The sequence below is a fragment of the Chrysoperla carnea genome, chromosome 1 (genome assembly GCF_905475395.1).
Source record: "Chrysoperla carnea chromosome 1, inChrCarn1.1, whole genome shotgun sequence".
Classification (NCBI taxonomy): domain Eukaryota; kingdom Metazoa; phylum Arthropoda; class Insecta; order Neuroptera; family Chrysopidae; genus Chrysoperla; species Chrysoperla carnea.
This window is the reverse complement of record NC_058337.1, coordinates 134,191,589-134,207,713: the sequence shown is the minus strand read 5'-3', so window position 1 is coordinate 134,207,713 and position 16,125 is coordinate 134,191,589. Positions and strand designations below refer to the sequence as shown.

Genomic DNA, 16,125 nt, shown 5'->3' with positions numbered 1-16,125 from the left:
GCATAGTCGTAGACCTAAGCGGATAAATGAAAAACTAATGAATTGAGTATTTAAAAATTTGTTTTTTTATTTTGATAGGTACATATATATATAATATAATATGACAATATAAAAAAATTTTATTTCACAGCATATTAATATCGTATGTTTATATTAATAATAATAATAATAATAATATTTTTGTATTTAAAAAATAATAATAATATAATATATTGGTAACTATTTTATATTAACACGAATAGAATATACTTTGGCCCAGTTTTGGTAATTTAATATTGTGTTCTTTTATTAACATCAAAAATTATAAACAAACAAGATCAATCATTAGAAATTTGTTTATACTCCATACGTCCATAATTATACGATCGTGCGGAGGTTTGGTAACATAGTACGAATATTATCAACTGCATATACTATTTGATAATTTAAAATGGTATTGGAATTTTAACGGTAAGATGTCTGCGTCACGAGTAAAAAAAAATCTAAACTATAATTGTTAGACTCAGATGATTTTTTATTGTTATCATACAGTGTGTTGCATTTAAGATAAAGACACTCTTATATTTTCGTTATTTATAGGATTATTGATTTGAAATTTTCCACAGTCATACAGGCATGGGTGACATTTTTTAAGATACAAAACCGAAATTAAAACTTTAAACTCAGCCTACTTCAAATTGAAAAATAGGACTAATTCTTAATATTTTGCCTAGCGTTAGAGATTTATAAAATATCGAAATAAAAACCAATAGAAAAAGTTGCTTAGATTATTTTTTTTATACCCATATACCGATTTTTATGACAAAATTTGCATTTTTAATTTTCTTTTTAATTATTACAAGTTTATTAAAGTATTTGAATATATAACATTATTAAATTATCAATTTGTCCAGTTTTTACAATCTATAGCACACTAGTTATAAAAGTTTATTTTTTAATTTTATAACTTGTGTGCTTATGGAATGTAAAAACTGCACTAATTGATAATTTAATAGAGTTATGTATTCAAATATTTCGATAAACTTGTAATAATTATCGAGTGTGAACCAATATAATGAAAAAATTAGAAATGCGAATTTGGTATTGAAAATGGATATATGAGTATAAAAAAAACTATTTCAAGCAACTTTTTTAAATAATTTTGTTTGGATATCTCTAACCATCTCTGACGCTAGGAAAAATATAAGAATCGGCCCTATTTGTCAATTTGTAGTAGCAGCTGAGTTTTAAAGTTCAGATTTTGGAATGTGACCCATTACCCTGTACAAATGTGCAAAATTAAAATCGATATTCCTATAAATAACGAAAATATGAGGATGTCTTCATCCTAAATGCGGCATACTGTATCTATAGTTCGCTAACATATATAGTTCTTTTTTATATCGCTGAATAGAATCTTTCTTAGCAACAAAGTCTCTTTATACTAAGAGTATTTAGACGTTTGACATTTAAAAAAAATTTGTTTACATAAATAATTTATACAAATAATTCTGCTGCACCATGAATATAATATACAGGGTGTAACAAAATGAATATACTTAAAGTATTTAGATGGTTGGCAGTTTTTTAATATTTGTTATTACTCTAATGACTGATCTAAATAGTAGATAGGTATTTATATGGAATCGCATACATATCATCGTGTATTTTTTTGATATGTTTACGAATTGAAACGTACTAAAATCTAAAAAAATTTCACTAAATTGATGGCACTTAATTCTAAATCGACTACAACAAATACACGTTTTATTTATTTTTGGTAAATAATATCATATACATCTTTTCTTTAACGGGGGGAATATTGTTTTTTATGTGCAAACAAAGTGCAAACTAAATTTTTTCTCTTTTAACAGCCTTATCAAATTAAAAAAAAGAAAATAAATTAAAAATGTTTATAATCCATACGAATTGTACTTAAAAACATTTATGTTTTTTATCACAATATATAAAAAGGTTTTAATTATATATTGAGATTAATTTCAGCGTAAGGTTTTTAAAAATTGAAACAAATCCCTCAATTCTAGCCAACTCAAATAATTTGGATTCATCTTTACTTTGAAAAATAACAATTTGAATTTGAATTAGCCTTTTTCCTGGGAAGATAAAAAAAAATCCTCTAGATGGCAAGATATATTTGTTTTTTTAAATTTTTATTTCTGACCTTACCCTGAAATTTCTTTCTAAATTTACTATAATTTTGTTACTTAAATTAAAAAAGTTGCTAACATTTCGTTTTGCTAATACATTTTGACTAGTGCCGATTTATATTTAATATTAAGATTTGTTAAATTTACTTATTTCTTCTCTTTTAAAAGTTTAAAATTCTATTTACGGAAAATTTATGAAAAACAAATTGTTGGACCTAAAGTTAGCGGTACATAAAAAAAAAGTAAAAGGCTGTTTTATAACATGTTTTTTTTTACAAATATAAACCTTTACCTTTGAATTCTATGTTTTTTTATTTATTTTATAAAGCCTCGTCTATAATAAGAAGACGGAATTATATGAATGACGCAAGCGCAGAAGACATTCGAAATCTCCGAGAGAGCAGTACTTTAATTTTAAAAAACTTTTATTTTCTTAAAGTTCACTTTTTGAAAAAAATATTTGCATAATTAACGGTTCAAGAATTATTGAGTTAGGGAGAGAGACCCAGTCTATTAGTAAAAATACCACGTACTTTTGCATATTACGTCAATCTTTAGCTTTACAAATTACGTATGAAAAGTGATGATGCTTGTTTTCAAATCCAAAGACCTAATATTAAATTTGGAACCGTTTATTCTTCGAAAATGGGTTGATATTATAGACTTTAACCTTTCAGAACGATTGCGTAGAAAGATTCTTTCGCGCTTATTTTAAACAGTTTTTTTCCTCACTTGAAAATTTAAAAAAAAATAAAAATATGAACAGATGTGAGAGCTTCACTTCAGTAAAGTCGGTTTAAAAAAATGTTAATTCGGATGGATTCGTTATACTTCGTCCATCTACGTAAATGCACTGTGTTTTCAATGACAGATGACAGATAAATATAATGTGAAAACTAATAATTTTTATGATATATTAAGTGGCATTATCTTTTCAGATCATTTAATAAGTAAATTTAATATACTATTCTTTCAAATGAATTAATGTATTTTTCTAAACCTAAAAACATATTAGCTACAAAATTCGCTCTTGGCGTTTGAGCAATAGCGTGAGATTTTCTCCCATCACAAGGGTAATGATTGTGGTACGAAGGGCGACCAGTCTGAAGGGTTACTAACATAACCTGGGCGTACCTTATGGCACAGTAATTGTGTTTCTAGAAAAACGAAGAGAAATACGTGGAAGATCTTTGAATTTGAAAAGATGATGTGAGATTAAAAAAGTATAGTGAATAATTTATTCTTACATTTAAAGTAAAGTTACCCGTTATCCGTTTATGGCAGTTTTATGTTGTTGTAAATTGTGACACAATTATTAGCCAAAAACGAAATTATTTAAAAAAATAAGAGTGCGAAATTTATTTTATATTAAAATATTGTTTTTTTTAAAACATCTTCAAGATGTTTTCTTAAATTTTATAAATATAATTACTGTCTTTTATTAAAAAATAAATAATAATAAATGTAATTTGAAAGTACAGCGTGGTACAAAAGCAACGCAAACATTTGAAATTATAATAACTTTCCAGTTATTTAATTTTTCGTATTAGAAAGTTATTTCAATTTAGATGTGTGCGTGATATTTGTGCCACTCTGTACAATGTATTGCAGTTTTTGAAAATTTCATTATACCGTGTGTATCAGAATATTTTAAAAATGGAGAAAGACATAATTGAAATTGAAGTTTTATTAACAAAAAATTCTGGTACACACTGTATAAATTTATTTCGAATAAATTTTTATTTAAAATCAGTCATAATACCGGGTGTTTTATTTATAAAGCGCCACGAAATTTTGAACAGAGAATTTATTGTTTTTTATAAAAAATGGCTTCAAATTTGTAAAAAAACGTAACGTTTTTTGTTTCTTAAACACCCGGTATAATTCTTATAATTATATACTGTTATCTATGATGATTCAACGTCTGTCTATCTATGATGATCCAGTGCCAGATTAACCATTAAGGATCTCTGCGTTTGTACAAAAGAAATTGAAAATGTTACATTGAGAGAAAATCTAATTCGAAAATTTGGATCCCCAATGACAAAAGGTATTATAATTTTTTTTCGGTGCATGCTGTTAGCTGATGAAATACTTCATACTTATAGAACAGAACCACCTCTTATGGAGTATTCTAACTAATAATATGAATGCGTTATGTTATGTAATAAACTTAAAATTAAAACAGCCGTGTCTCATTTTATTCACATCTCTTCATGAACTTGAAAAGAGCTGAGGTTCTTTAAACAACTGAGAAGTAGCCTCGAGAATTGTAGAGATCCAACTCTGCCTGGGCGTAAATAACATTATTTTGTGGTTCCTTGAGTACTAGATAGTCCATATAAGTCCACATCCTTGTCTATATTCATTACGGAAAAGACACGTTTCAACTAAGGCCTTCATAGATAGAAGTTATTTTTTTCAAAAAGATAAGAGATAATGGAAATAAATAAGAGAAATTGGAAAGTCAAAAGACGGATACCAATTTCCAAATTTTATTGCAAACGAAGGAGACGATGTTTTATTGTTCTCATTTCAATCACAGACGTCGATCGTTGAATCAACAAAGGCCATTGAAAAATTTACTTCTAGAGTTTTCCACGAAGAAAGTAAACTTTTCATAGGCTTATAATAAACTTGCTCACACGGTAGGACGTATCACAATGCATTTTATAAATCACTAGCCTCCATTTCAGTTGCGTAAAAAGTGACTTTTTAACAAATTATATATTTACATAAAACTTTCTTTGTGATGTTAAGGTTGTTATGAAGAAAAATGGCGCCAGTTTTAAGCGGTACAAGTGAATGCAGATGAGAATATGAATGTCACACCCCTTTGGTGTCTCATCCCTGGATCAGCCAATATTCACGGCGTTAATGGATACTAACTCTGCATAAGTATTCGAAGCGAATTACAAAAATTCCGTACAGAAATAAATCACATAGGGCATCGGAAATTGATGGAATATAAAAAATTCTTTTTAATTTCTGGTAACTTCGGTACCGGATTTATTTCTGTATAACATTTATGTAATTCGCTTCGAATACTTGCTGGTGCAGGGGTTAGAAACCAACGGGTGGGGAATTCATATTCTCACCTATACTTACCTGTACCGCGCAAAACTAACGCCATTGTGCTTAATCTTACTTTTACATATAGGAGCTTCCTTTTCAACATGATTCCTGATGTCATTTCACCCGAAAAATTTCAGCATGAGCTTGTATTCTATTTGGATGTTCAATACAACTCACATATTAGTAGGGGAGCCCAACAGGGGATTTGTGTAGTAAATTGAGCGCGTCAGATTAAGATATGGGGAATTCCTTGGACCTTCCTTAGTACCTCCACCAAATATTAGCCCTACATAAGGGGGGACGCGTGTTGGGCAGACGATCAGATCATGATCAAACACGAGTGAAGTCAATGATTAGTGATTATTATGTACAGTGTGAGCAAGTTAATTAATACATTTTATTTTTAAGTATATTAAAAAAATGTTGAATATTTACAAGATTACAATATTATCAGTCTAATTGTTTATTAACAGTTAAATGTTTAGCAGTCAGTCGCTGCTGTCATGTACTACGACCAGAACCTTCTAAACCATACGATTTACACATTAAAAGATTCTTATACGCCTGTCTATACTCCGAACTCATCACTACATAAATTAGTGGATTTATACAGGGTGTTAAATAAATTAATATATATCCCATAATATTAAATAAGTAAGAGTCCATCGTATACATTTTAGAGATGGTGATGGGTAGATAACATGTGATAAATGATAATAGAATGACGACAATCATTTTTAAGATTTTCTTATCTTTTGCTGTCATTTTACCCGGTGTATTGTGTGTGCTAGGTGTATGACGTAGACTAGATTTATGACGAAATTTTTCATTATTATTTGGTGTAAAATGACTTTGACGTCGGAATATGTTACCAACATTTACGATGGCTAACGATGAACAACGTCTTTGTTTTCTGGTACCTGCAACGAAAGATTAAAACTGTTAAAAAATAATAATTGACAACAAGATGTTTTTTGGAATACAAGAAGAATCAGATTCGGGTACGAAATTCTAAAAATTTACTTGGCTCAAGAATTACTTAAATATTTTTTGTTACATACCTTCTTCGTTTGCTGGTATTTTATTATTGACCTTTTGATCATTATCTGTAATTTGATCCAAACTAAACGATTTATCTAATTGTGATCCATTTTTCTTGATCGATTTATTTAATTCTTTTTCCGTTTTTAATTTTGGTACAATATCTAAATTTTCTTCACTATACGATCGTGTTGATAATTTTCGATCATTTATCGATTTATTTTTCACTTTACCATACTTTTGTTCCGGTAAAGTAAGTAAATTTGGATTCGATCGTACTTTTAATTTACCATTAATTCCATTATTGTTTAATACTTCACCATTTTTCACGTCATATTCATCGTCTGAAAATTGTTTTTTCGTATGAACCGGTGATTTTTCGATTCCGCTAGAATCATTATTTCCAATACTTGGATCATCGGTTAATAAATACGAAGTACCTTCGTTGATGTAATGAATTTTATCGGCATTTAAACTTGATTTGTCGGTTAATGTGGCCCCCGTTGATAATGTACCGAGTGCTGAATCTTCAGGACTTTGAAAATCTCCTTTGAATTGTTGTGATTTTGAGTCGTCTTTTTGTGTTGTGCTTGATGAGTTGTTTGTTAAAACTACGTTGTTTCGTGGGGCCATGCGTGATTTTAATGCTGTTTTCCGCACGATATAAAAAATTCTTGCATAGCATACCTAAAATAGAAATTTTCTTTTAGAATAAGAACTGTTTCTATGTTTTTGCGTAAACGCAATCAAACTGTGAGAAACACCAACAATAATGCTGCTTGCCGACGTCATATTGACAGTGTGTATGTTTCAGATGTTTCAGCGCCAGGTGAAAGAAAGTGGAACTAAATTTAAATGACTAGGCTAGACAAGTAGTTAAATGTTATAGATCTAATTTGTTTTACTGAATGGTTGAATATATAACCGCTAGATGAACAGCGTCGTTTACTAAAAAGTTTAAACTATTAATTGATCGGCTAATTAAGCTAATTGGCTGAGACATATATATATTATAAAATTTTACGTAAATCTGACATAAACTTGATAGCAGAAAATTTGACTTATACGAAATAAAAATCATGGTGGCATCAAATTGACATGAATCATACTTTCGTCTTTCGTTAATAAGAGTGGGTTTAAGGCCAAAGCACACCAATTAGATCGGTTAAGGTAAAAATAAGTGAAAGCTGTTATGATTAGTGTATCGAAATAAAGTTACTCACTAAAATAAAAAAGCATGGAATGACAAATGCGAGAACAAATAAAAATTGTTTTGGCGAATGACCATTTTCATCTGGTATAATACTGCATGAGCCGATTTGTACATCCAAACCAAATGCACCCCATTTACCAAGCCATGTAGCAATGAGAGCACCAAAACCACTCAACCACATAAAAGCTAACATACAAGCTAAATGTTTTGGCTTGTAAATCCTGTAACAAATAAAAAAAAAGATTTTAGTTTTTAATCAATTTGATAGATTTTGATGAAATTTGCTTAAAATATGCTTTGTGCATATGCACTTGAAATTAGTCAATGGGCAGGACAAAATTTAATAAAAGTAATTGAAGTAAAGGTGCTTTCCGATTGTGAGAAGAACGAATAGTTTCCTACTGTTTCAGGCGCTAATTTTGTAGCCTAAATAAACTATGAATATTTGAGTTTAGGTTGCTTCGTATTTCCCTACTGCTGTTTTTTATTTCAATACTAACTTTTAAAATAAAAGTCGATTTTATGAGAAATTCATGCTGTTTATTTAAAAATAAGTATTATTCATCAATAAAACTCGAAATACAAATATTAAAAATCTGATGTAAACACTACATGACTTCCTTGTACGATTACGAACTAGTAAAATGAATTCCGAGGCGGTAAAAAAAAACCTTGCCGTCAAACCTTGTTGTCAACGATGAGTCAAAGAGTATAGAATAGAGGAGAAGCAGAAATATAATTGTAAGTGACATCTGAAGTCTGTGGCGATCAACTATTATGTTTGAAAGCCTTACTCGGCAGAGGCACTGAAACTCGTATACTAGGATTTTACATTAGCTCTTATGGACTGCTCTCCTATATCCTAAACTCCTTGAGATGAGTAAGGCACGTTTGGCCTCACAATATTAGCCATTGAATATAAAACTGTCTTTGAGACGTACTTTTATTGTGCTAAAAAAATTTTTATTGAGCCTAAATTGCCGAGCGGTCTAAGGCGTTAGTCTTTGACCGTTGGACTATTTAGACTTAGGTTGCGGGTTCGAGTCCAGGCAGGCGAACGTAGAATTGGTACTGGCTGCACAATTAGATTTTATTACAGTCCTGAATTCTTAATTTCAACTTCATATCGCTAAGAGTTTTTCTGAATTTTTTCGTAACTACAATTACTTCGTTTACTTTGTACAAGGGAGTAAAAATAGTAGTAGAAGTGCAATAATACCATAATGTGATATGACCTGAATGAAATTGGGTCAAAATATGGTATTGGCTATCATGAATACGACTTAATTTATGAGATTACTGACAATATATCGTTAGTCATAAAAGAACATTTTTATTAGAACAAAAATAATATAATAGATATAAAAAAAGTTTAATAATATTCGTTACATTTAAAGTGTGCCATTACGTTCAACTTTTATTGCAAAATTTGTTGTTCGTTATAAAATAATACAAGTCAACAACTCAAATTACTTTTTTTTTCTCGATTGTTTTATTTTTCAGAAATTTCTTAACTTATTGAAAGTAGTACGTGATATTTATGAAAATTACAGTTTTTAAAGAAATTATATTCAAAATTACAACATAAAAGAATTATTAAAATTAGAATAAAGATAACAACTAACTGAGGTAATTGTTCAAATGTATTAAATAATGTAAGGATTGAATAATACTAGGGATTTCAATAGAACTTTATAAAATACATTTTTTGATTAACAAAGTTCACAAAAAATTCCTAGGTCATCGGGCTTTTTATTTTTATTTTATCGTTCAAAGTTGGCTGAAAAAATTAGAAGAATCTAGGTTATCTTTTTCAATTGTCCTTTCTATATCTAAAAATCTAGAAAGTGCCATAAAAAACTATCTAAAATATTTAAACAATCTTGTAGTTTATAATAATACCATAAAAATATAAGGTTGTCGATGACACAAAAAACAAAATTTTAATTTAATTATGAGTTCATCGAAGATCCATCATTTCATGAACAGAGACGACTATAGTAAGAGCATGTGTATTAATCATTTTTGAGCTGAAATTGTGGCAATTCTATAGAGTTTATGAAAAAATGTTCAACAAATGTCGCGAATTTGGTGTGGTGCTTCATGTGAAATTCGAAAAGAAACTAAGATCTTTATTTAGGATATGCAACTTGTTTCACTTGTGAGATTCTCATATGCCTATATAATGAAATAATTTTTGAGCTGAAATTTTGGCAATTCCATACAGTTTATGAAAAAATGTTTCAACGTTAATTCTTTCTTCAAAACATTGTTGTAATTAAAGTTTTAGAATACTCAATTAAAAACGTTTCCCACGCGAATTTGTTGTGGCTAAAAAGAAACTAAGATCTTTATTTAGGGTATGCAACTTGTTTCACTTATGCGATATCTCATATGCCTATATAATGAAATAAATATTGATACGAGAGTTGGTAAACTTTTCGAAAATTTATTTTAAGACGAGTGAATTTTGGATATTTATTTCTTTATTGAACTTAATTCGGGATTAAGTACGTCTCGCACGTGAGAGTGATTACGTCAACTAACGCTAGATGCGTTCTAGTAGATACAACCAAATCGTATTAAAATTTCAGTGACGCTAAAATAATTTTAAAATCAGTAATTTTCGAAGCTTTTACGCGAATATACTGTCAAATATCAGACGTGGTTATGTTAGGATAGAATGGTTGTCCTAGAGTGGGGTACGCTTTGACAATGGGGTCCGTTGTAATACTCAAAAAGGAATTGGCTCATATCCGGCCACTACTCCATGAATCATTTGAAGCTGTTTATAGTTAGACAGCTCGCCCTATGATTTTCTGATCGTCATAGTTATAGTTATTAGGTAATGTCCCATGTCGCCTTGTAAGGGTCCGCGAATATTCCCTCCCGAGGGGAGAGGGGTTGAAAAACTGTCACTAAGTGGTGGTACTGAAAACTGTCTGCTTGTTAACCAATTCATTAGATGTGATTCTGAACAGTCATCTTGAAAAGTTTGAGCCCAGTAAGTGGTTAAAATTCGAAGTTGACACTGAATTGTTCATTACCATAAAAGTGAAAAAACACAATTTTGGAGGGTTTTTCCGATTTTTCGGGGGAAAATCATTTCATATTTTTGAAATGAAACATATTTTTGAAATCCGCATTTTATGCGGATGAACTATAAATTAGATTTTTATATTGCAAATATCTCGGTTTCTATTGCAAATACGTCAAAAGTGTTTAGAAATGATTTTATAGAAAATGTTGACATCTACATTTTTTATTTAAAACTTTTTTCCATATCTTCCGTAAGTGATTTTGGGGGTAGTTTTTAATGTTTTTGCTACCCACTTAATAGAATTCAATATTTTTTCAACTATATATACTTCAAATTTATGTCAAAATGAACTTTTATTAAAAAATGCAGGCTTCCGTTTTGATAGTTTAGTTTAAATCTTCATTTTATTGGACAATAATAAAATAAATAATGATTAGAATTAGAAAATGAACACACATTTGATAGCGCTTTTAAAAATAAAATAAACATTAAAACGATATGCATTGAAAGCTTTTAAAAATGATATTTACAATATTGAAGTCATTCATTTCATTTCATTCATTCACGTATGTTTATATACGTCGTATTCGTATTAAAGCTCTAAAGCTCGAAAACTTGGTAGACTAATATTATGTAGTATATATAGGAGTTGATTTTACGAGCGTATCCATTTTACGGTCGTATTTATTTCATCTGAATTATAAGGAAGGCGGATAGTGAATTACGGGCAGGGCGTTCGTTTGTTTTGTTGTTTTTGTCCTTATATTATTATAACAACAACAATATACTTATGAAGGAGAAATAAGGTTGATAACACTAAATATGGTATATATGTGTCTCTTTTTATCTTATAGCTTTTTAACATAAAACAAGCAACGATTGAATAAGTAATATAATATATGTGGTACTATAAAAGACCGAATAAGCTTTATTAGATCGTATAAGATGTGTGAAGATATCGAAAAGTTCGTTGTCCAATTTTCCATCCTACCATGTTTACCGAATAAATTCTATGTTAGTCTTTAAATTGGTGAAAGGGTTGAAATTGGGCACGTGGTTTTATTTTCTTTATTAAATCATGTACCCATTAAAACCTGAAAAAAACATGATGCCATTTTTCCACGCTTTAGAAGTGTTTTACCAATCGATAGCATCAAAGTGAGTATCGCCCTCAAAATATTGCTATAAATCCTACGATAAAAGAAACATGATGCCATTTTTTCCAAATTTTAGAAGTGTTCTGCCAATCGAAAGCATGAAAGTGAATATCGCCCTCAAAATATTGCTATAAAAACTACGATAAAATTGTATGTAAAATATTAAAATTATGTTTTTTTTCATAGTTAAACCGAACTTTATTATAGTAGCTTTAAAACATGTACTGACATAGTAGTGTATATTTTTTTAAACACATACTCAAAGATGGCAGGTGGTCATAAGTTTGTTATACAAGCAGTGATGTAAGTCCTCTCTGATTGGTGTTTACATTCACGTAATATGATTAGATAAATTAGTGGAATATGATATAAGATATTTAATAGGCTTTTGTCTATTAAAAATAAATCGGTTTGAAAAAAGTTTCTATTGATTAATCATGTTATGCAGATAGCAAAGCACAAAATTATTTTTCATAAAAAGTAAGGATTATTATTATTTGTATAAAATAATTTTAGTAAAATTAAGCATTCAGTCAGGTGACAGGAAACACCAATTAGAAAGTATTACGTCTCGCCGTGACAAACAACATTACATTTTAATAGAACGAAGCAGGTTGTTTGATTAAAACTGCTTAAACTTGTATACACTAAAATGATTGTATGCCAAGTCGTGGTGTAATGTTCAAGACGCCAAGACACTGTACATTGGTTTCGAAGTAAATTTGAATTGGTTTTTGAAATTGCAAAATACATAATGCAAATAGTGTTTTTTTTTATATAATAATTTTTTAGTGTAAATCAGATACTAACGTAACGTAGAAACTAATTTTTCAAATTTAAGACAAAAGCCTATTGTAACCATTAATCGATTACATATTTTAAGTGAATTTGCGATTACTTTCAACGGAGATTTTTCCAATCATTTCGAATTTTGAATATTTAATGATTTATGGGTTTTCAAAACGATGGTTTTAACGCTGGAAATAGTGTTTTAGTTTTTGCGTCGAAATTTTTCAATTGGAAGTGAATAAAATAAGAAATATTTGAATTTAATCCTAAAATTCACGATTATCACCATTTCTTATAAAAACTTAGTCAGAGATGAATAACTTTGGCAAAGTGTTCTGATACAACCTCTTTTTAACCCCCGACACAAAAAGAGGGGCGTTATAAGTTTGATCGTGTCCATCGTATCTCCTAAACGGATGAACCGATTTTGATTTTTTTGTTGTTGTTTGAAAGATGATTTGATCGAGAGTGTTTTTTCTAAATTTTACAAGTTTTACTTGTTATCACGAAATACTATTTTTGTTGAATTAATTGGGATTAACTGATATAAATTGAAACAATTTTCCCAACTTCCGGACTATTACAGTAACAAAAAGAAGGCAAGGCAACAGATCAATTTATAACTTTATATATCTAATACAATACATGTTATATGTATATGTGTAGATGCATGAAAACACTATTAAATTGTTCAACGTACATTTTACACAAAATCACTAGGGAATGGAAATACTGCTGGAGTTGGAGTGTGTTGGCGAGTCTAGACAATCATAATTTTTATCTATGCATACACACTACCATATACATTACATATTAAATATACTACTGATAACTGATATTCGAACTTCCTCTTTCTGGTCTAAACTATACAAAGTGTTTCATTTTATATGTTCATTCTACTTCCGAATTAGAAATAGTTCACTTTTGTATCCTTGATATCGTTTTAATCTTCATCATTACCATGAAACTTTTAAAAGGAAACGTGGAGTTAATTAGTAAGTAATATTTTCCCATTTTTGAACGTAAGGGCTAAAAACTTTAGACTCAACCAACTCCGATATAGTCGACAAACTCAACCTAACCAACTCGTAATTACAACATTACTCTGGGTCTATAAAATTTTCGGTGTTTTTTCCGATTACTGTTAAAATGATTCTAGGTATGTTACTTTTTCTGGTGCATAGATCACATGACAAGAAAGTTACGCTTTGCCGATAATGCAACCTTATTATTGGGTAATAAGTAATCGTAAATCTTTTGTTTACGGTGAGCCAGTTTCCAGATCTCGTCATCCTTTACTTTTCAGTCACTGCATTAGGAAAAGTGGTGCCAGATAAGTGTTTCAAGCCTCTCTATGTCAACTTTTGCAATTCCTCTTTTTCTTTTTGATTGGAAAATTTATTATTTTCGCCTTATACAAGAAGCAGGCCTGCAAACGCATTCTGGGAGACCTGTATTCGTTTTTCTACAGAAAGCAGATTGAATTGCTTACTGTACATGCAAGTAAAAATTGACAAATACAGGTAGATGGCTTTTTTAATTATTTGGTGATTTTCGTTTCCAGAAGTATTAAACATTACTTCAAACAAGGACTATTATAGCTCGCATTATTTTGGGCGGAACTATGATGTTTTGAAGACAGGAGATGTTCTTAAATCGACCGATCGTTTGTTCGATCTAGAGGAATGGTTGATCTCGAAACAAAATGTTGGCGTAATTTGTAAAGACTTTCGAATCTGTACTTATGAGCAGTGCAAAAAGTTGCGTACACGGTGGAAATTTGGTACTAAGGGTACAAGAAAAGGTTGTCTCCGAAGACTCGGCTAGTTTAACAAGAATTTCAGTAATGAAGAAAGCTGCTTGTTCTTCGATTCTGCCAAATTTTTCTCAAGAGCTATGTTTTCTTTGAAAATTGAGTAGATATAATTAATTTGCTTTAACTTTCGGGACAAAATTTCTCAAATTTCAGATATACCATCATTAATATTTATACCTTCATTAATGTATGGTATTCGGATTCCTTGCCATGCAGGATACTGCTAGTGCTATGGCTCTTTCTTATTTTTATTGTTAGTCACCGTAATATCTAACCAAGTTGAATTTTCCTGAAACACTTTGTGAAAACAGTGAAAAACACACACCTTTTTAATAATAATAATAATAATAAATAAATAAATAAATTATATTTTATATTTGAATTCCTCGTTCTAGTTTTATAAAATCGTAAATAATACTTAATAAAATTAAACTATTCAGCTTTTATTTGTGACACAATTTTTAAAAGATAAGGCACATACAGAGTACAGAATGACTCAGAACTCTTTATTATGAATTCAATTGGTCCGAGGGATAAATTCGATTTATTCGAGAGTTCACTTTAAGACGGCTGAAATTTGGATATTTCTTTAACTTTGGTAGGGAGCAAATATCTTTTTCATTTGACAGCAGTTAATTAACAAGGGATGCGCGCTTTTAAACGCATACCTGGAGGTCAAAATTTAGGTCACAAAATTTATCAGGATAAAATAGGCAACAAAAAGAAACTTTAAAGAATAAAATATATACTTACTTTGGATAAAGTCTAGGATGTCCTATCATTACATAACGATTAATTGTAATTGATAATATCGAAAATAATGATACAGCTAATAAACCATAACGCATTAATGGCAATAATCGACATAATAATCGACTATGTGTCCATGCACGCTGCCAGAATAATGATGCAGCAAATGGTAGATTAAAACAACAAAACATTAAATCCGATGTTGATAGATTCATTATGAATAAGGCTGTTGCATTTCGAACCTGTAAATAAAGAAAAAAAAAATTATTAATAGAAAATTTAATGCCAATTCGAAAATATCCATTATTGGCTGACTATAGTGATGAAGATAACTTTTTTGTGGAAAATATTGCAATCGTTTTGTTTATAAATATAATGAATTAAGCGGGAAAAAAGTGTGGAAAGTGGAAAAGTGGGTGTGAGTGAAACTTTACCAGTCGTAAAAGTATATATGTTACGTATGCTACGGCAAAATGATGGGCATTTAGAATAGGAATAAATATTTAAAAAAATTAGTCTGTAGCAAATAAAATAACTCCTATAGCCTCCGACGATAACCCGCGAAGATCGCCATTGTGACCATTAATTTCCTTTCAATATTAACGAGTCGGCATGCTGTAACAAATGACCTGGAACTTTTTTACTTACAAAGTAATTCATTTAGTTATAGCTTTCATAAAAATATGCACTATTTTTTACAAATTTGTATACCATGTATATGTGAAATATATCAAGGTATAATAAGTTTAGTTCCAAATTTGTAATACTTAAAAATATTGATGCTACGAACAAAATTTTGGTATAGATGCTCATCAAATTACCTAATTAGTTCATTTCCGGTTGTCTGTCCGTCCGTCTGCCAATCCAACCGTCAACATGATAACCCAAAAACGAAAAGAGATATCAAGCTGAAATTTTTATAGCGTGCTCAGGACGTAAAAAGTTAGGCTAAGTTCTCTCATCTTGTACACCGTCAGAGATATAACAAAAGTGGAAATGTAAAAATCCTTATAAAAAAAACTTTTGTTTGAAACATTTTTTCGTAGACATCACTGTTTACCCGTGAGGGAGCAAATTAGATTAAAACAATTATAGTA

General features: G+C 29.7%; 1 protein-coding gene across 1 annotated transcript in view; it reads right to left on the bottom strand.

Annotated features, from left to right (window-relative positions):
• Nucleotides 1-5,072: 5,072 nt before the first annotated feature.
• LOC123300017 (G-protein coupled receptor moody-like) overlaps nt 5,073-16,125 on the bottom strand; it is a 172,146-nt gene continuing 161,093 nt past the window's right edge. The window contains exons 2-5 of the mRNA XM_044882474.1: nt 15,032-15,270; nt 7,487-7,697; nt 6,284-6,950; nt 5,073-6,142 (exon numbers count right to left, since the gene is read on the bottom strand). Coding sequence (XP_044738409.1) covers nt 5,724-6,142; nt 6,284-6,950; nt 7,487-7,697; nt 15,032-15,270 — 1,536 coding nt within the window. The 3' untranslated portion in view covers nt 5,073-5,723. The remainder of the gene's footprint in view (nt 6,143-6,283; nt 6,951-7,486; nt 7,698-15,031; nt 15,271-16,125) is intronic.